The sequence below is a fragment of the Astyanax mexicanus genome, chromosome 8 (genome assembly GCF_023375975.1).
Source record: "Astyanax mexicanus isolate ESR-SI-001 chromosome 8, AstMex3_surface, whole genome shotgun sequence".
Classification (NCBI taxonomy): Eukaryota; Metazoa; Chordata; class Actinopteri; order Characiformes; family Acestrorhamphidae; genus Astyanax; species Astyanax mexicanus.
Window position 1 is genome coordinate 19479503 of NC_064415.1, and position 20816 is coordinate 19500318.

The following is a 20816-nucleotide window of genomic DNA, read 5'->3' on the forward strand; positions in this document are numbered from 1 at the left end:
ATCTGGGAAACATTATTAAAATTAACAAAATATCCATTATTACATTATATAGGCACATCAAATGGTTGTAAACTAAAATATTACATTCATACTCAAAAGTTTATGTATTTTCATCCTTTTCCCTGTAAAATGAAATTGTTGCTCGAAAAAAATATAAAGAAATTACCCTCTCAAGAATTTGCTTTTAGTAGTATAATTTATTTTTCTCTCCTGTAGGTTTTTCTGGCCCCCCTGGTCCACCTGGTCCAGCAGGCCCAGGAACCATCCAGGGTGACAGAGGAGATGCCGGGATCCCTGGATTCTCTGGAACGCCTGGAAAACGTGGTGAACCTGGATTTCCTGGAAGGTTTGGTTTGCCAGGAAACCCTGGATTTAAAGGTGATTATATGAATAATCTCATTATTTAGTTAACTACTTATCTTCGCTAACAGTTTTAAAGTTGTTCTCTAATAAAAAAATTGATAATCTTACAGATGGTCTGAAATTCAATTGACTCTTGGTTGCGTTTGGCTTATTCCTCTCTTTTTTCTCTACCCGTCTTTCTCACTTGGTGCTCTCTTTTCACACTCAGGAATGAAAGGTGACCCTGGGAATAGTGGGATACCAGGACCACAAGGCCCTGCTGGAGATCCAGGACAGTATGGTTACAAAGGACCAAAAGGATCCCAAGGTTAGTAAACAGTTGTATGTGAAGTATGAAATACTTAAATTATGTATTATAATTAATTTATTTTCAGTATTTTGTGAGGGTGGATTTATTGTATTACTTTCCTTCAGTTCAATTGCTCTTAATCACAGTACTCTGTTTTACTCTATTTTACTCTGTATTTTGTCTTTCCCTCTCTTTCGCTCTCTCTCTCTCTCTCTCTCTCAGGCAAGCGTGGAAGCCCAGGACTTCCAGGAATTTTCTTGCCACCAGAAGATGTGCAGATTCCAAATGGTGATTTTGGTCCAGAAGGATTTTCTGGTGGTCCTGGTCTGGCAGGATCAGCAGGACAGCCTGGCTCACCTGGATTTCCTGGTCAGCACCACATCATCCACATCTATCATCTTTGATAATTCAGTTAATTAGAGTCCATATACTGTTGTAATTGTAGATGTTGAAATCATTAAATAATAATTATTATTATTGTATATTTAGAAAGAAATATATGAATCTCTGGAAAAAATGAGACCTAAAAATGACGAGTTTATTTAATTTTACCAAATTAAAAACCTCTGAAATATAACCAAGAGGAAGATGGATGATCACAAGCCATCAAACCAAGCTGAACTGCTTGAATTTTTGCACCAGAAGTGGCATAAAGTTATCCAAAAGCAGTGTAAAAGACTGGTGGAGGAGAACATGCCAAGATGCATGAAAACTGTGATTAAAAAACAGGGTTATTCCACCAAATATTGATTTCTGAACTCTTAAAACTTTATGAATATGAACTTGTGTTCTTTGCATTATTTGAGGTCTGGAAGCTCTGCCTCTTTTTAATTTAAGCCGTTTCTCATTTTTTTGCAAACAAATGCTCTAAATTACAATATTTTTATTTGGAATTAGGGATTTTTTTTGTCGGTAGTTTATAGTATGAAACAACAACAATGTTTATTTTATTTAGTGTAAAAATGAAATACATGCTGACATTGTGATAATGCTCAAATATGGGCTGTACAATATCAAAAGAGCATTTTCTTTGCATTCTTTGATAGATAGATAAAAAGCTAAGCAAAATTGAGGGTCTGTGGCTGTTCAGGTTGTTTTTTTTACAACAGTTAAATGGCTAGGTCTTATTAATGTTAAACTTGATGATGCCCACCAGACTTTGCTAAACTAACTGACTAATCAACTCTATAGGCCCCAAAGGAAAGATTGGATCTCCAGGAAAGCCTGGTCGCAGTGGTCCTGCTGGATCTCCGGGAATTGTTGGAGACCCTGGGTCACCAGGATTCCAAGGACTTACAGGTTACAAAGGTAGGCTAGGACTGTTGTTAAGAGGATATCTATGTATTTGTTCATATTAGAATGTAATATAAAACTCAGTTAAGTTAATATATACATTTTTAAAAAAAATATTACTTCAGTATTTGCATTATGTTACATTAACTATGGTTCTGTTTTAATGTTCCTGTTGACATCTTTCCACCATTTTCCATCATTCAGGTTTTCCTGGAAAACAGGGATTACCAGGTCGACCTGGGCTGCCTGGGCGCAGCATAGGGATTGGCTACACTTTGGTGAAACACAGTCAGTCCTCTCAAGTGCCCATGTGCCCTCAGGGAATGGCCAAGCTGTGGGAGGGCTACAGCCTACTGTATGTAGAGGGACAGGAGAAGGCCCATAACCAGGATTTAGGTAAGTCAACATATGGTCATGTGAAGAAACACTATAACACTTAAACCCTCTCTGGTGACAATGTGTTATTACACATAGCATGTGAAAGAGTACTTTTAATGCAGATTATTAATATAAATAAATGTTGTGTTTTTGAGTATATGAGATTTTGCAAAAATGTAGAGATTCAGAATGAGAACTTCAAAGGCTTGTACGAAAATAAATGTTTGGGACTGCTGTTTTAAGGCAAAGGCAAATAAAGTACTTATATCTGAAGTATAAAGTGCCTTTTTACTGCTCAACCAGTGCTCAGGGTTGCAGTAATGTGCTATTTTGAGCACAGTAATAATAAAGATAAATGTGTTATATACTGCATTTGCAACAGAAGCCTTGTGCATCTTTCATAAAGTTGTAGCACAAAGTTTCCCTTACACACAGTGATTAATTTTCCTGTACATTCTTATGATCTTTCAGCAGATTTTATTGATCTCATTTAAACTTCCTCTCTGCTCTCGTAGGATTGGCTGGTTCTTGTCTGCCTCGTTTCAGCACCATCCCCTTCCTCTACTGCACCACCACCGAGCTGTGTTACTACGCGAGCCGCAACGACAAGTCCTACTGGCTGTCCACAACGGCCCCCATTCCCATGATGCCGGTGGCGAAGCAGCAGATCACTGAGTACATAAGCCGCTGTTCAGTGTGTGAAGCCCCCTCTCAGGCAGTGGCCGTCCACAGCCAGGACACCAGCATTCCCCCCTGCCCGAGCGGGTGGAGGAGCCTGTGGATCGGATACTCATTCCTCATGGTGAACACACTCTCTCTCTCTCTCTCTCTCTCTCTCTCTCTCAATTTACCACAACACCAAAAATGTTCTTTTAATTATCTCTACATGCATGTTGCTTGTGCTCTTTGCTGATATAGATGAGCAAATGCACATAGTCTCTGTAGAAAACGATTGTCAATAGATTAGATCTCAGCAGATATACATTCAACTATTGGCACTATGCCTAATGCCAGGTGTGGGCTAGAAGGGTATAAAGCCCAGCAGCATTGAGCTCTTAAAGTTTTGATGCATTTACATTATGCTAACAAATTTTTTAAACCTGTAAAGATGGTGGAACAAAAAAAAGTCAAGTTTCTGAATTTCAACACTTTTAGTGCAGTACAGATTTATACTGTTGTGCTGAATTCAGCAGCACTGCCAGAAAAAACACTGCACACACCATCTTCTTGGCTTTAACTTAACTTAGAAAATAGAAATACCCAAGATACTGTTCTAATCTACGCTGACTTGTAAAGAATAATGGAAAATAGTCAGGTCACCTGCAGCCTCTCCTGTGAGCGGGTGCTTTTCCTGTCAGGGGTGCTGAATTTGGCACAACACATGTCATAAGAATCACTGCTCAATAATCATTTCATAATAATCATTTATTACAAATAGTTTCCCCATTTTTTAGTGTTTGAAATTTTCATTTAGTTTTTATTATTTGACGAAGAGTGTAATAAATTTCGTTGTAGTTTTCATTTTCAAGTATTTATTTTTATTTCGCTTTCCTCTCGTTTTCGTCATGAAAAATTGGACGTCAGCGATGATTTGTCGTCATTGTTAACGAAATTAACACCTAACCCCACACTACTTTTACTGCCACATGTGTGTTCACTGTCCCCTTAAAAGAGGTTAAGAGGTTATTCTTCTCTACTTATGTTATATTGGTAATTTTATTTGTAAAGAATACACAGGTGTCTTGTAGGGGTGTGACGAGATATCATGCCACGAGATCTCGCGTGATTAAATGTGACGATATTTCTCGTCAAGCTTAAACCTATCTCGCGAGAGAAAAAAAAACAGTTTAATGTGGACTTTTTAAGAGGGATCTGGCAACCCAGTAGCAGAGAGTGTGAGAGCAGCTCTCAGCAGAAGAGGAAAATGGGCGGATCGCGGTCCGGACCCAAACGTTGTCCAATGCGGACCCAATCCGATAAACTACTGAGAAGTTTTTAATTGTGCGGCGCAGTAAACTCACAGACCAATCACGTGTGGGGTAAGATCACCAAACGCTCTCTTCAGTCAATCAGATCTGTGCAGACGCCGTAAGGAAAAAAATAAGTGCAAACACACCGCTCCTCACGCGGGATCGAACCCGTGTTGTCAGGGTCGCGGTACCGCGGCCGTGAAAAAACGCCTTTATAAGGAGATAGGGAGCCCGAAAACGGGTGGAAAAACGAGAACTGGCGGAAACTAGTCACGCCGAGCGCGACAGAGAGACAGGGGATACATGTAAACAAAATCTGTCCAGAGAGGCATTTCTTCTTCTTCTTCTTCTTCTTCTTCTATATTTTTACATCATTCTGTTCAAACAACCTTACAGGATATAGCACTTAATTATTTAACATAATTAAATACCCCTGATATAGAAGATGCTTCTGCTACTTTTAAGTTGTATGTCTGGCTGCATTTTGGCTCCAGTTGAAACAATAAACGGTAACAGAGTGACCAACAAGACACAAATCATATATAAATACTGTAAGTAAATCCTACACATGACTGTTTCATAGGCAGTTGTACTAATCGCTTAGCTCTGTACTGTATTAAAAATATTCTGTCTCTGTTTGCACTTCAAGCATAGTCTTAATATGACTGGTTATGGTTATGCATAGTTAAATTACAAGAGATTTAGGAGAAAAAAACACAAACCATAGTCTTAATATGACTGGTTGTGGTTTGCACTTATTGTTTGCACTATATAAAAGTTGTATTTTTATTTTTTATTCTTATTTCTATTCCTTATAGAATACATGTGTGAGAGAAACCCGTCTGTTAAGTTTGAGGTATATGATTTTGTCCAAAAAAAAAAAAAAGTTTTCTTTAAAATTTTATTTTTAAATCTCGTCTCGTCTCGTTATCGTGAACCCAATATCATGTCTCGTCTCATCTCGTGTTATTAGTGTCTCGTCACACCCCTAGTGTATTGGCATACACATTATTTGTAAACCGTAATTCCATAAATATGTGTGTAAAAATCTGACCATTGTGTGTCTTTTCTGCAAACAGCACACGGCTGCAGGGGCAGAGGGAGGTGGTCAGTCTCTGGTATCTCCTGGCTCCTGCTTGGAGGATTTCCGTGCTACACCCTTCATTGAATGCAACGGAGCCCGTGGCACCTGCTTCTTCTTCAACAACAAGCACAGCTTCTGGCTGACCACGGTGGACCGAGACAGGCAGTTTGTGCAGGGTCCAGAGTCAGAGACACTGAAGGGAGATCAGTACCGCACCCGCATCAGCCGCTGCCAGGTCTGCATGAAGATTCTGTAGCCTGAGCAGCTGGAGAGTAGGACTTTTACAGAACGAGTGAGACATGGAGACTGCAGAGAGAAGAGGAGGAGGAGAAGAAGAGTACATCGGAGAGATAGGAAATAAACGCTGACTGAGTGGCTGACTTTATTACTTTATACAGCCCTGCTCTTGGGGCTTTTTCTACAAAATCATGAAGCCCCAGCTGAAAGGAGCTGGAGTTGGGAGAGGTATTTTTTTCTTCTCCCTCATTTATCAACACTGGTGCTACAGAAAACAAAATGTTTGTTTTATTTTTATTTTAATTTCTCTTCATTGTTTTCGTCTTATATATTCACGGCTACCTCAGAGAGTGTGTCCCAAATATACAGTGGACAGCACTGAAACATGTACAGACATATTTTACATACTAACTCTTCTAAACCAATGGTGCTAATACCATTTTTCCCTTGCTTACATCTGGTTGTTACATGTATTTTAAGTACATATGCATGAATATGCAAAAGAGAATACAACAAAGACACATTTAACAGATTAAAATCTTATTGTTATGCTCTTATTCTGGATCACGTTTGAATCTGACCACTTTATAAGGGTTCTAATACACTAAGCAAGTGTTTTATAAGTATGTCTCTTTAAGCCAATATTTCCCAACCCTGGTTCTGGAGGCACCCTGCCTTGCCTATTTTAGTGTTGACTTGCTCCCAACACACCTGATCCAACTAATTAAGCCATTATCAATCCTTTTCAGAGTTTTATGGATGATTTTAAGTCAGGCACAACATGTAAGTAACATATGTAGAAGGGGAGTGTTCCTCTGGAGCCAGGGATGGGAACACTCCTCTAAGCCAAACTCCTCCATATATAATGAATGTGGTCCATGACTCTGTATAACTGTATAAATTTAGTGTTCAGGTAGAGACACATTTAACTAAATAGATACAACCAGGTGTAAATGAGGTCCTTATTATTGGTATTTTTATGCCACAACATCTCTTTGGCAACTGGCCAAACAAGCACTTTTGGGAGTGAGATTGTGCTTAGTGGTAAACATGTGAAATCACAATTTTTCCTAATTTCATACCTGTATACCCTTAATATATTGCACTGATGTTAATATCTGGGTAACAAACAATGATTCCATTTGCTGCTGATGTGTCAGACACACCAGTCACCCACTACAAACCGAGGAAAATGGACAACTATAGTTAATCCACTCTCACTGTTTATCTCTAACACGTGCCTTTCCGAATCTTACTGTACCAAATACAGTCATTTATTTTTTTAACTGGAAACAACAGACAGTCTCAGTCAAACACTGAACAACAATATCAATGTTCAATGCTAGAGTTTTGAGCATTACAGTTTTCATATTCCTTGTCACCATTATTGCCTTATAATAACAACTGTTGTCCACACGTTCACATCTAAGACTGAAAGTTTTTAGAGAAATGTCTTTTTACTACTTTTTTTAACTATTTTTCCAATTTAGGTCATAGTCTCTTAAAGAGGCATTGTGATATGAAACCACTATAGCCACTAAGCTTCTTAACCTCTCTTTGGTAGCCTTGAGTACATGTGTTCCTATTTTTGTATTGTGTAATTTTTGTATGTAAACAGATAGATTGCAGTTTAGATGCTTCATCCTGTGTTCTGACCGGAAAGTGATGTGGTATTCTGCAATACTTTGATTGTTGTTTCTTGTACATTTTAATAAAAAAAAAGAATAAAATCTTTTAGAATGTTTTAGTATTTCTGTTTATTTTTAAAGGATTGTTTATAAAGGCATATATACATCTATACCTCTCTTATATATTATAACAGGAGTATTTGTTTTTTTGTCTTACACTGATGCCTTCTGATGTACAATTCCACAACTTAAAGAGGACTTTGTTTATTTGTTTCACTGTTTTTCTTTCCTAAATATGTAAAATATATGTACAAATATATCACATACCAGATAGCACATATCTTGACAGATGCATTGCCAGTATTACTGCAAATGTTTCACCACAACGGTCCCAAATTACAATAATAATGTTTCCTATTAAATAAAGTATTGAAACAGAATTATTGAAAATGATTTGAATGACTTGTCATTTATTACTTATAAATGTAAAGCATGCGTTTTAGGTTTAAAAAAAAAATAGTTTAAAAATTGTGTAAAAAAAAATTGTGTTACATTTTTTTCAGCTAATGGGTAGCTTTCCGGGAAAACACTGCACTGACTTTGGACTTGATATAACACAGTGGATCAACACCAGCAGATTACATGTTTCTCCAAACCATCACTGATTGTGGAAACTTTACACTAGACCTCAAGCAGCTTGGACTGTGTGTCTCTCCACTCTTCCTGCAGACTATGCTCCCTTGATTTACAAATGAAATGCAAACTTTACTGATGATCAGTGATGGTTTGGAGAGACATGTTATCTGCTGGTGTCGATCCACTGTGTTGTTATAAGACCAATTATATACTGTATTATAAATTCTAAGTCAGTGCAGTGTTTTCCTGGAAAATCTTACAGCACTTCATGCTTCCCTCTGCTGACAACTTTTATTAAGATGTGGATTTCATTTTCCAGCAGGACTTGGCACACTGCCCACATTCCAAATGTTATATTACATTCTAATTTTCTGAGACACTGATTGTTGGGTTTTCATTGGCTGTAGCCATAATCAACAACAATAAAATAAATAAATACTTACTATAGATCACTTTGTGTGTAATACATATATATGATATATGAGTTTCACATTTTGAATTGAATTACTGAAATAAAGTAACTTTTCATTTTTTTCAAACATTTTTGAGATGCACTAGTATATTTTCTGTCCAATAACATGACATGTCCTTTAGTGTAGAGCACATAAATGCAACTGGTAACATATTATTTTTTTATTTACACACTAAGCAGTCTTTTTATGCATCTTGCGAACCTTATGCAGTTAGACCACTTTTGTTAGGGGAATAGTGCAAAAGCTGTGTTTTAATTTTTCCTAAAAAAAAAAATGATTCATACCATAGAGGGTTAATAAAAAGCATGTTTGCTACCCTTATTCAACCACAGTCTCAGTGCTGGCTGGGTAAATACCCCTCCAGCCCTGCAGGCGGCGGTGTGATACTGTGGTGAAGGAGGGGACACTGCAGAGCCTGTAGCGCTAATGTAAACAACTCTCCTGCGACAGACACACAGTGAAATTACATTTTCTCACCTGAATTGGAGCACTAAAACAGGTAAACACGTTCTGCAGAGCTTCATAACCTAAAGCCGACACGTGTGCGGTGTATCTGACACTGATTTGTAAAGGTTTGACTGTGGTGTTTGTTTCTCAGAGCTGCTAAACTGTTGTGGGTTTAAAGGCTAGCCTAGCTAACCAGATCCCTCACTGTACCATTATAACCTAGCTAACGGTGTTAGCCGAGACTATATACACAGCTCTGAATACACTGTCTCTAATTTTGCTATTTATAGGTATATGTTTGAGTAAAATTAATATTGATGTTTTATTCTGTAAACTACGGACAACATTTCTCCCAAATTCCAAATAAATATATTTTCATTTGGAGCATTTATTTGCAGAAAACGAGAAATGGCTGAAATAACAAAAAAGATGCAGAACTTTCAGACCTCAAATAATGCAACGAAAACAACAGTTTATATTGATAACGTTTTAAGAGTTCAGAAATCAAAATTTGGTGGAATAACCCTGTTTTTTTAATCACAGTTTTCATGCATCTTGGCATGTTCTCCTCCACCAGTCTTACACACTGATTTTGGATACCTTTATGCCACTCCAGGTGCAAAAAATCAAGCAGATCCGCTTGCTTTGATGACTTGTCAGCAGCAGATAGAGATCAGCAGGAGAATCCGTAAAATGCAGAATCCGGTGTTGTGACAAGTTTTGTGCTACCGTGCTTTATACAGCCAAAGACTGTGTGGCACTCCAACACAAAGCATTGCATTTTGACACCCAAGATAAAATCTGTAGCGAGCAAAATGTGAAAATAAGAAAAATGGTCCATTTAGTTCTAATGTATTAAAGAGACACTTAACCATAAATCATATTTTTTCATTTTCTTTGAAGTAATAACATATAATAAAATGTTATAAACATTTTCTAACCTTTAAAAAACACTTTAGTTGTAGTAATTTCCGCCTCTGGACCCGGAGACCACAGGCACATTACAATATGTATATCAATCAGTCAATAATACCGCCCACTCTGCTGACGTCCAACCATCTGCTTCTCACCGCTATCAGAGGCACACCTCTGCTGCTGCAGCTCAGCCAATCAGCTCTCCCTCCTGCCCGCCCCTAAACCCTTACATCACCCAGTGCTCCTCCAAATTGACCACTTCCATTTTTTGTTTTTCATTTTTCTGTAGGTACGCTGGAATTTTCGGAGACCCACTCGGACATGTCATATGTCTTCATCAATGATTCGCCGCAGACTAGTGTACCGTTACTGCAGGCCTGCATCGATGGAGATTTGGCATTTGCAAAGCGCCTCTTGGAGACGGGCTGTGACCCCAACATCCGGGATAACCGAGGCCGAACTGGCCTCCACTTAGCAGCTGCTCGTGGCAATGTGGAGATCTGTCGCTTCTTACACAAGTTTGGAGCAGACTTGCTAGCCACTGATTATCAAGGCAACACTGCTCTGCACCTGTGTGGACATGTGGACACTATTCAGTTTCTTGTCTCTAATGGGCTGAAGATAGATATCTGGTAAGATACTTGATTGAAAATTTGGGATTGTATAGACATTTTGGAACCCATTCACACCTGGTCACTTCATGTGAAATATGTGATTGTATCTTGAATCTGCATTTACTGCATTTACACTTGGCAGTGAAACAAGTTTATGGTTAGTCAGATTTAAATCTAATTTCTGTGTGGGACAGAATATGCAAATTTGCATTCTCAAGTGCATCACAGAAAACCTCCTGAAGTGGTTTGAGGGATTGGATTTGTATCTGTTTTAAATATGTCTTGAATGTGTTTTTACTTTTATTTGGCTTGGCCTTATCCAGATATAATCATAATGCTTGGAATTTTAACAAAACAAGGTGTAAATGGGGTATTATTTAAAGTAGTAACCCTACAGCAGTCTGTATTTTTCTAATAAATGTTGTTCTTGTGTTTGAGCAGTAATCATAATGGTTCAACTCCTCTGGTGCTGGCCAAGCGACGAGGGGTGAATAAAGATGCTATTCGACTTCTGGAAGGTCTGGAGGAACAGGAGGTGAAAGGCTTCAACAGAGGAGCTCATTCCAAACTAGAGACCATGCAGATGGCTGAGAGTGAGAGGTGAGTGGTACACACCCAATATGTTGAGCACACTATCAGCTTAGATGTTCTGTGTAAGCAAACACTTCAGTTCTTCACTCTTAAACTACATTACTGCCACAATTATCATCATAGATCCATCATGTCATGGGCTGTAAAATAGAACCCTGTGGGAGTTCATGAAGAGTTCAAGGGATTAACAAAAGCGTACACATGTATATAAGGTATACATCTGGACTCCTGCCATTTCTTCTAGAAAATAGTGATACAATACCCATACCCGTCTAGTCGACTTTTGGCATAGGTCACAGTGGCCTTAGGCTTGTGTCAAACTGCTCCAGAGCTGCATTGCACACTCTTTTTTTCATGTTCTCTGTGCACAATTAAACATCTGTACATTGCAATGTCCCCCTTAATGTTGTTCAGTTAATTTATTTCAAACAGTGAATTTTACCTTTTTTTTATGGATTAATGCTGATCTTTTATTTCTAGCGCCATGGAAAGTCACTCGCTTCTAAACCCCAACCTACAGAACAGTGAGGGCGTGCTGTCCAGCTTCCGCTCCACCTGGCAGGAGTTTGTGGAAGACCTGGGTTTCTGGAGGGTTCTTCTGCTTCTGGTGGTGATCGCTCTACTCTCTCTCGGCATCGCTTACTACGTGAGCGGCGTACTCCCCTTCTCTGCCAGCCAGCTGGAGCTGGTCCACTGATTGTCACACTTGCTTTCAGCAAGTGAAGTTTAATGTTTTTTTTTTCTTTTTGCATTAGTTTTTAAGATTCTTTGATCTGTCTGACTGTACTTGTATTATCAATACTACAATACCAAAAGTCAAAGACAGATGCTGCTGTTGTTCTTCATGAAGCTTTTATATTGTTTTAGCTTAAAAGCATTTAGCTGTTGGGAGCATGGAGTTAAGTATGTACAGAGCTGTGAGATGTGAAGAGGGTTTGTTTTCATTTTTCATTTTATTGTGTACAGTATTTAATACCCTGCAGAATTAATCTGTAACAAGTACAAATTCAGTCTTGTTTTGTGCACATTGATTGGAGCATGACCAATGAATTCAAATACATTCAAACACTACAGGGCATTTTTACCTTCTGAATGTTAATAAACATGCTTCTACTCAGAAGGGTCAGCCAAGCCTTGCATGAAGGAGAAAAGGCTGTATAAACTAAATATTTAAGTGCAATGGTTTCAGTCTCCCATGCACACATGTAAGGTGATGTTACATTTCTACTTTCACTTTTACTAATTACAGTGTGCTTCTACCTCCAAGTACCTTCTACCTTTGATAATGCTGATTCAGCTACAGACCACCACCATGTTTTGGTGGTGCAAATATTTTCTCTCTTGAGTTGGGCCTTTTTTTTTTTTAAACATTTTAAGCACAAGTCTCTTTAATTGCAGTATGTGAAAATAGTAACTACAGAAGGCAGTTTCCCACACCCAGTGTCACTCATAGTAAGTGTGTATGATTGTGAAACACTGACAATCCATACAAGGCCAAGAAGCATTACTAATGGTATTTAAGGGCACATTGGTGGTGAAGTTTTTTTGTGTGTGTTTTGTGTAGCAATCTAACAATGTTATTGTCATTTTCATCGTGTCTGCGTACGTGTTTTAGTGTAAAGCTTATTTGCATTACCCTCATGTTTTGAATAACGCTAAATCACATTTTTATAGTAGTGTATTTTTCAGCAGTGTATATTGGAACACACATTGGAAAACTACAAAAGACATGTCATATAATGCTGTAATATTGTTTGAGACAGCTTTTTGACCAAGTTCTTTTGATCCCACTGTTTACTTGAAGTATTGTTATTATTAATATTATTATTATTAACATTATTATTATTAAATTTGTTGCTTATTGATTAAATTGTAATGTTTTATAACAGTGTATAAACTGCATTTATTGATTTAATGTTGGCCATTTTTTTCCTCTCTTTTTCCAGCCCAGTGCATTAAATTACAGTAATTATTGGAAACTTCATGACTTGAGACTGAGTGTTTTTGTTAAATTTTTAGTTCAATTTGTTCTTATTTTGGACTTTTAACTTGCCGGGTGTTTCTGTTAAAGGAAACAGAAACACTGGTAATGGCAAGACTGTCCACTTCTTTTGATTTCCCCTTAAGCTCAGACTGCAGTGACTGAAACAAACGCTAGAGGGAGCCCAAAAGTAGGACCAGAATAAATAAGTGTGAATAAATCTAAATGGCTAAAACTTGAAATAAATGTATTTAGCTAAAAAAAAAAGCTACGATAATGAATCAGTATTTATCCATTTTTCTACAGAAACCGGGTTTTATGCAATAGAGACTGTAGCATTACTGTTATTGTGAGCTGACGATACATGTGATACGTAAAACTGCAGACCGGAGAACCAATGGGCTTGGCGAATGGGCATACTGATACTGTCAATCATTTTGTGCATCAGCCAATCGTACAATATATTTTCTTGCATTAGCCAATCAAAAGAGTAAAAAAAAGTTTCTGAAGAGGTTTCTCTGATTTTGCTATTTATAGGTATATGTAGTAAAATATATAGGTATATTGAGTAAAATGAACATAGTTTTTTAATTTGGTAAAATTAAAGAAATTCATATTTTTTAAGTGGTTTATTTTTTTTCCCAGAGCTATATAAGTGTCTGCAGCACCCTTCTCTCTGAGATACAGACAGAGTACTGAGATTAAAGGACTTAAAACAGAGCTGAAAAGCTTTATAAATGATAACTGCGTAGCTGAAACACTTGAGATTGTCTTGTGTCGAGGAAATTAATGCATTTTTTAAATATAAAAATGATTAAACAAACTCAGATTTTGTCCATTTCTTCATATGAACCTGTTTATTTCTGTCTCACACTGGAGCGCCGCCTGGTGGTTGGTTAATTAAACACGGAAGAGATTGTGCAGTAGGTAGTCTCCTCTGTTGCAGACTCTGTGTGGTAATGTAGCTTTTACGCACAGATAGGCTAAGCTAGGCTAACTGGAGGTAGATGGGTTTGGTGGTGTTTAGGAGTTGAGGGGATGTTTGTTGAGCAGTGATGTGGTTTATTTCTTTATCATGAATCTGAGAGGACTGTTTCAGGATTTTAATGTCAGGTGAGTGAAACTCCGGGTCTGAGAGAGTCTACTGAAGTTAGTTAGCCAGAAACCTAGCTAAACTAGATTTCACTTTCTGTATCTAACATTTAGATAGTTTGGAGACGTTGTTGTTACTCTTTGGTTAATCTTCAATGCAATTGAAATCATTATACGTAGCTTAATAAAAGGTTGGCTGCTTATGGACAATCAGTTAGCAAGAATTAGTTTGATATCTAGAGGTGGTTAACCCCGGTCCAGAAAGTAAAAATCCATCACAAGGTTTTGTACCAACCGCCAGCAGCAGAGCCGCTGAGACAGTTGGTACAAAACCCTGGGATGGATTTTTACTTTGTGGACCCGGGTTACCCACCTCTATTGATATCATTATGTACTTTAAAGATATGATGATTATAACAGCTTATTTAATTGACCAAATAGTGAAAACCAGTGGGTCCATTTATGGGCCCAAGTATCTACTCTAACTTCAGTCATTAACCACCAAGGTACAGCGTGTTTAAAAAATATTCTTAACTAAACAGAGCGACCCTCAAAACACTGTGAAATCGGGTCAACAGCTTATTAACTTATACGATAACAGACTTGACTAACTAACTAGATTCTTTAATAGAAAATTCCTTTAAATACATGGATTTTAAAAGCTAGTCTCTCTGTAAATAAGTTAACTAAATTAAGTGTACTGTGTAGATAGATTACATATGGAGGTTTACTACGTGTTACTCATGTTAAATGACAAACCAATAATTAGCTGGAAACTTAAATTAGATTCATATTAAACTGAGAGAGCTGTTCATTAACAGGAAAGTTTATAACTCAGCTGGCTGGTGTCACTGGTGTACTTTCTTTATAATCTTAGTGTTATTTTTAGCTGCATAATTTTTGGTTCTTTTGTTATTTTTTTGTGATTTTCTTTTTTTATTATATTTTTGTATGTTTCTTTGACTGTCTGTTCATTCTATATTTTGTTTCTTCTAAATTAAAAATCTAATTTCTTTGCCATTTTTTTTTAATGTTTTGTTTAAGAAGTTCCTTGTTTTAGCTCAACCTGATTTAAAAACTTACTTTTCAGTCCCTTTAGGTTTCCCTTAATGTGTTCCCGATATTTTTTTCTGCGTTATTCAAGAAACACAAAAAACATATTGACATAAGACAGCTGTCAAGGGTATTTAAAAATAAGCAGTGTTTTCTCATACAGTCAAGCAGTAGAACCAACCGGAAACCTTAATTCTAACTTATTAAAATTCTAAATATACTGATTGAAAAGATAGAAAACAGTTCTCATATTGTAGCGCTTTTCTAGCGTGATTTATGGGCTACTTTTACTTTTTGCTTACTAAAATAGAAAAATAATTAAGATTTTATATAGCTATACTATATCCTACTTAAAAACTAAGCTTGTTAAGTAAAAGTTGATTGAGCAGCATAATGAATCATTATTCTGTAGCTTCACTGTGCTGGTCAGGTTTATACCTGAGGAACACTTTGACCATTAAAGAACAGCGTAGACAGTGGGGTATACTATATTTCTCAGTGTGCATTGTTTGTTCTCTCTCTGAACATCATCTCTGTCTCTCCTGCAGCAAATTCATCATCTACGCCTCCTTGTTGCTGTTCTCTGTTCTGCTGGCGCTGAGGCTGGATGGAGTTGTCGAGTGGAGCAGCTGGGCTGTTTTCACACCCATCTGGCTGTGGAAGCTCATGGTTGTCATCGGAGCATCTGTTGGTACTGGTGTGTGGGCTCACAATCCACGCTACAGGTGTGTTACAAGACGCTGGACTTGAGAAATAAATCTGTTAAGGTTTCATAAGAAGCACAGTAAAATCTGCAGAGTGCCAAATTGTATCATACACAATATATACTGATAAAAAAAATCACATTGTGGTAATGGCAATATTCTTTGTTTAAAGCAATCTATATTGTATTTGTTTGGCTATTTACTGTTTATTTTTCCATTTTTTTTGTAAATTAGTTTATTTTTGCAGTTTTATATGCATGCACTAAATATTCTGAAGTGTAGTAATTTAGTAAATTACATAAACTTTTTTGTTGCATTATTATTATTTTGTGCAAAATCCAGTTCCTGAAAGGTTGCTGTTGTTTACAAAATAGACAAATATTTAGTTCTTAGTTTATCCTTAAATTAAATAAAATTATGCCAGTCGTATTGTTATCGCAAACATAGCTTGAAATATTGTGATCTTATTTTAGAGCCATATCGCCCACCCCTACTGCAGATAAACTATATTGCCAAACGTTTTTGCTTACCTATTCAAATAGTTGAACTCAGGTTTTAATCAATTCCATGGCCACAAATGTATAATAGCAGCACCATGGCATACAGACTTCTTCTACAAACATTGTTGAAAGAATGAGTCACTCTTAGGAGTTCAGTGAACTCCAATGTGGCACTTTGATAGGATGCAGAACCTTTGCAACAAGTTCACTAGTGAAATTTCCTCACTACTAAATATTCCACAGTCAACTGTCAGTACTATTCTAACAAAGTGGAAGCAACTGGGAATGACAGCGACTCGCTCAGTCAGTGTAAAATAACAGAGCGGGGTCAGAATGTAGAGAGAGCTTCATGGGATGGGTTTCCATGGCTGAGCGACCCCATCCAATCCTCAAACCACCAAACACAAACCAGACGAGCGGATACTTTTGGCAATATATAGTGTACATAGACATGATTGTGTTTATTATTTGTGATTTTGTGTGTGTTTGTAGAGCGGAGGGCGAGACATGTGTGGAGTTCAAAGCCATGCTGATAGCAGTGGGCATCCACATTCTCCTGCTGATGTTTGAAGTATTGGTGTGTGACAGAATTGAGAGGACCTCATCTGGCCATGTCTGGCTTCTCGTCTTCATGCCCCTTTTTTTCGTCTCCCCGCTGTCAGTGGCTGCTTGTGTGTGGGGATTTCGCCATGACCGGTCACTGGAGGTCTGAAATAAGCAAACATAAATAGCTATATATTCCCACTTTTTTTTTGCTCTTTTTCTCTACCCAAATACTGATTCTTATGATACTTGTATTGTATTTTACTTTAGCAGAAGCTCCAATGCAGTGTGTTGTACATGTGATTTATTGTTATGTGTCTCTCTTTCTCTGCTGTTCTCTCTGTCAGCTGGAGATTATGTGTTCTGTCAATATTCTTCAGTTCATTTTCATTGCCTTGCGGCTGGACAATATCATCAAATGGTCCTGGCTGGTAAGAGCATGCTTTCAGACACTGTTAAATGTGTAAATTCTGAATGCATATATATATTTAAAAAATACATACATATTTCTCATTTGCTTTTAGGTCTAATGTTGCTAGTGTGAAATTTATTTAAAAAATCTTTTATAAATAGGATTTTAGTCATTAACAATTAAAATTATTACTGATTTTTGCAGGTAGTGTGTGTGCCGCTGTGGATCCTCATGTCATTCCTGTGCCTGGTGGTGCTCTACTATATTGTCTGGTCTATGCTCTTCCTCCGCTCCATGGACATCATTGCAGAGCAGCGTCGCAATTATGTCACCATGGCTGTTAGCTGGATGACTATCGTAGTGCCACTCCTCACATTTGAGGTTAGTCATTTTCTTCCTAATTTATGTATCCTGCAACATCCTGCCAAAGCTGTACTTTGCAGGTTTTAGAAGTTTTGTGAAGTTAAGCAGGCATTGAGTCAGTTTATTTAATACAACATATCCCAACACACAAAAGGTAAATTAGAATTAGAATGATCTTTATAATCTATTATATATACCATATGTTTAGCAAGCTTACAGGGTGAACATATGGATGAAGCTTCTAACTATGTGTGGGAGGGTGGCTGGGCATTATAGGCAAGCAATGGCAAGGCAAGTTTATTTATATAGCATCTTTCATACACAGAGGCAATTCAAAGTGCTCTACAGAAATATTTAAGGTTCAATGTAGAACAAATTTAAGAGAAAATTACAAAAAATATATAAGATTATGACAGACTTTTATACTGTTGTAAGGAATTTATTGTGACAAAAGCCCTATCTGGACTGAATTCGTTTCTCAGGGGTTCCTTGATTAATTTTCTCTTTTTTTAGGGGGGAGGGGTTGGGGGTTGGGGGGTTTCTCATCTGGAACGACCATGTCTGTGTTTTTCTCAGACGTCCTCTGAGAAAATTACAGGCTGAATTACCTTCTGTTTTTCGCTGAACTCCATGGTCCTCCGGTAATTTTATTTTATTGAACGCATTTCGTCACCTTGTGTTTAATAAAATAGCTATTTATCCACTGCCACACACCACAATTACAGTTTGGGCGGACGTTTCCATCGAGAGCCCCGTAATCACAACATCGAGTGGAAATGTAGAAGCTACTGAACGCAATGTCATGTAACTGAGAGAGCCAAAAAACTCACTGGTCCTCCTGTTTTTTAATTGCAGTTTAATTGCGGAGTTTTATTACTGAGTAGAAGTGTGAAATATTTTTCACAGAAGTCCCCCTGAGAAACTAATCACGTCCAGATAAGGCTAAATAATACCTTTCTAAGCATTAATGGATATTACTTTTTCTTTAAAAAATACTCACCTATTGCACATTACAAATCTTATTAACAGAGAGCCAGTGTAACTGCAGGTTTTCAATTTAGCCAAGCAGAAGCTCATGTGACAGTAGTTTAGAAGTTTAAAAACTGACCAACCTATTGAACCCGTGGAATCAGGTATGCTGTGGGTTGTTTAGAATTAATCTCTGCAGCCACAAAGCCCTCTGTGGATAAGATTGGATACCAGATTGGATAAGATTGCCCTACAGGCATGTACACGTAGGGGTGGGGTTTGAGGGACAGTGCTTCAATCTCTCTTTCTTCTCTCCTTTAGATCTTGCTGGTGCATAGGCTGGATGGCCTTAACAAATTGAGTTATGTGTCTGTTTTTGTGCCTTTGTGGGTCTCATTGATCACTCTCATGACCACCACTTTCAGACAAAAGGGCGGGAATCACTGTGAGTAATTAGTCTGTGTATTAATTGTGTAATATGTTAATTCTTTTAGCAGTAATTAGACTTGTATGTGTAGAATTACAGCTATAAAAACACAGTACTGAGTTTCTTACTTTTCATTTCTACAACAGGGTGGTTTGGCATCCGTAAAGACTTCTGTCTCTTCCTACTTGAGCTCTTCCCATTCCTTCGAGAGTATGGCAACATTTCCTACAACCTGCAGCATGATGACTCTGAGGTTTTCGAGGAGATACCAGTTGCACCCGAACCTTTGAAAAGTGGCCCCAAGTTTCTCTGCAAAGAAGTGGAAATCATGCCGAGTCCTGGGAGATATTTTGACCCGCCTCCTAAACTGTGCATAGACATACCTGACTGAACAATCTTTGGTGCTGTGACTGAACTCATCAGGAGAAGGAAGATTGCAGGAGAAGACTGAAAACAAAAGACTGCTTTTCTCCTGATATTTCTGCGTGTTTGGTGTACTTGATGAACTTTTTAATGCTAAAGGGATGAAGAAGACATTATAAAGAGCCTATAAAAGCAGTGAAGTTACTTTACCACTACTACAGTTCCAGTGGTCAGAACTTTTTCTTGACTTTGTGGAAGACTTAGCAGCTGAATGCCAAATATCTGTGAAAGACTGATTCCACAGACATGCTGACGATAGTACACCCTGCAGCAGCACAGGTTTAACCCCCTGTTTCATCAGACAGTGTGGATGGTGTACTTTTATCTCTTTATTAATTCTAAAAAGGCTGTTACTGCACTTTATATTGTTCATAATCCGTTTTAATTCTGTTGACCATATAGACAGCAGTTCTGTTATGCAGAAGCTTTTATGTTAGCTTATATAAAGCTTTGACTCTAGAGCAGGGATGGGCAGATCCATTTTTGGAGGGCCAAATTCCTGCACAAGTCTGTAATATTTTTTATTTCTCTTTTAATGGCATGTGGGCAATTAATTGTGGGTATTTGAGGGCCATGAAAGATACATCAGTTGCATCCTTAAATGTTTGAATGCCTGCTGCATTTCTCTGTTGTATACAAAGGGGCCTTCAAAGGGGAGAAAAGGTGGATAACTATACAAGTGCTGCTGCAGTGGTGGCTGAAGAATTTGCTGGAGAGCAGTGACATACATTTGTTAGCATAGCAATGCCTTATCACTGCCTATTAATACAAAACAGGTTAGTATATTAATATTTTGTGTACTGACCCACCAATCCCACACTATTAATATTGGTATATAGTATTTTCCTTCTAGTATTAGTGTGTGGTTCACTATTTGGGTGCAGTCTATTTCTGTTAGAGCAGGGAAATCAGCAAACAATGCTGGATTCTGGTCTCCATTGCCCACCCTTGCTCTAGAGTCACCACACTGCTTAAACATTGAAGAGAGTTTTTAATTTTGTGGTACCAATTTCCCCCCAAAATATATTGTAAATGTTTTCAACTGTATCAAGTTGTTTTTATTTTCTGTTGATTTTACTTTAAATCTAATTTTTTATGCAGTGTTGCCTTAATCAGTCTGTCCAGGGAGCGGTTTTCCAAATGCATTGTGGAATGTGTGTATAGTGTCGTCAGTGTGAGAACTCTGGCTGGCAGCGTGGATTTAGTTTAACATTTTGCAGGATGGACTGATGGTGCCCGTGCTCAGCAGGTCTGAGCTTTATCATAATAGTGCTGCTGTCTTTAATTGGACCAATTTTATAAGGTTCTGTCCACTCTGATCCATTTGATTCTTAGTGAGGCCTTTTTTTTACCCATTAAAATTTGTTTATTTTATATCAGTATGTGTTTATAATCTGTTAATAAATATTGTTTAATCTTGTTGAACTGATG

At 37.6% G+C, this 20816-nt stretch overlaps 3 protein-coding genes across 7 annotated transcripts in view; all 3 read left to right on the plus strand.

The window, feature by feature from the left end:
• The window catches only part of col4a6 (collagen, type IV, alpha 6), a 125958-nt gene extending 118263 nt beyond the window's left edge, over positions 1-7695 (plus strand). For 4 of the 5 annotated variants that reach the window (XM_049482973.1, XM_049482974.1, XM_049482976.1 and 1 more), the window contains 7 exons: positions 217-378; positions 572-670; positions 875-1021; positions 1844-1960; positions 2150-2341; positions 2839-3125; positions 5373-7695. In XM_049482973.1, the coding sequence (XP_049338930.1) occupies positions 217-378; positions 572-670; positions 875-1021; positions 1844-1960; positions 2150-2341; positions 2839-3125; positions 5373-5633 (1265 nt within the window). In that variant the 3' untranslated portion in view covers positions 5634-7695. The remainder of the gene's footprint in view (positions 1-216; positions 379-571; positions 671-874; positions 1022-1843; positions 1961-2149; positions 2342-2838; positions 3126-5372) is intronic. The other variant, XM_049482977.1, reaches the window with a different exon arrangement.
• Positions 7696-8729: 1034 nt separating this feature from the next.
• ankrd46b (ankyrin repeat domain 46b) lies at positions 8730-12897 on the plus strand. Its single transcript, XM_022678449.2, has 4 exons — positions 8730-8850; positions 10003-10345; positions 10769-10927; positions 11399-12897. Exons 2-4 carry the CDS (start codon positions 10035-10037, stop codon positions 11613-11615), a joined length of 687 nt encoding a protein of 228 aa, XP_022534170.1. The 5' UTR covers positions 8730-8850; positions 10003-10034; the 3' UTR covers positions 11616-12897.
• A 931-nt stretch (positions 12898-13828) lies between these two features.
• Positions 13829-20814, plus strand: LOC103027072 (transmembrane protein 185A). The gene is made up of 7 exons (XM_007242034.4): positions 13829-14012; positions 15593-15769; positions 16741-16954; positions 17139-17222; positions 17408-17584; positions 18857-18980; positions 19109-20814. The coding sequence occupies exons 1-7, from the start codon at positions 13975-13977 to the stop codon at positions 19351-19353; spliced, it is 1059 nt and encodes a 352-aa protein (XP_007242096.1). The 5' UTR covers positions 13829-13974; the 3' UTR covers positions 19354-20814.
• The last annotated feature ends 2 nt before the right edge of the window (positions 20815-20816 follow it).

What these genes read in the sequence shown, in the direction of transcription:
- ankrd46b (XM_022678449.2), top strand. Translation starts at nt 10,035, where the DNA reads ATGTCATATGTCTTCATCAATGATTCGCCGCAGACTAGTGTACCGTTA. An exon ending in GGGCTGAAGATAGATATCTG is followed by an intron (nt 10,346 to 10,768) that starts GTAAGATACTTG and finishes GTGTTTGAGCAG; the next exon opens with TAATCATAATGGTTCAACTC. An exon ending in CAGATGGCTGAGAGTGAGAG is followed by an intron (nt 10,928 to 11,398) that starts GTGAGTGGTACA and finishes TTTTATTTCTAG; the next exon opens with CGCCATGGAAAGTCACTCGC.
- LOC103027072 (XM_007242034.4), top strand. Translation starts at nt 13,975, where the DNA reads ATGAATCTGAGAGGACTGTTTCAGGATTTTAATGTCAG. An exon ending in TGCCACTCCTCACATTTGAG is followed by an intron (nt 17,585 to 18,856) that starts GTTAGTCATTTT and finishes TCTCTCCTTTAG; the next exon opens with ATCTTGCTGGTGCATAGGCT. An exon ending in ACAAAAGGGCGGGAATCACT is followed by an intron (nt 18,981 to 19,108) that starts GTGAGTAATTAG and finishes TTTCTACAACAG; the next exon opens with GGTGGTTTGGCATCCGTAAA.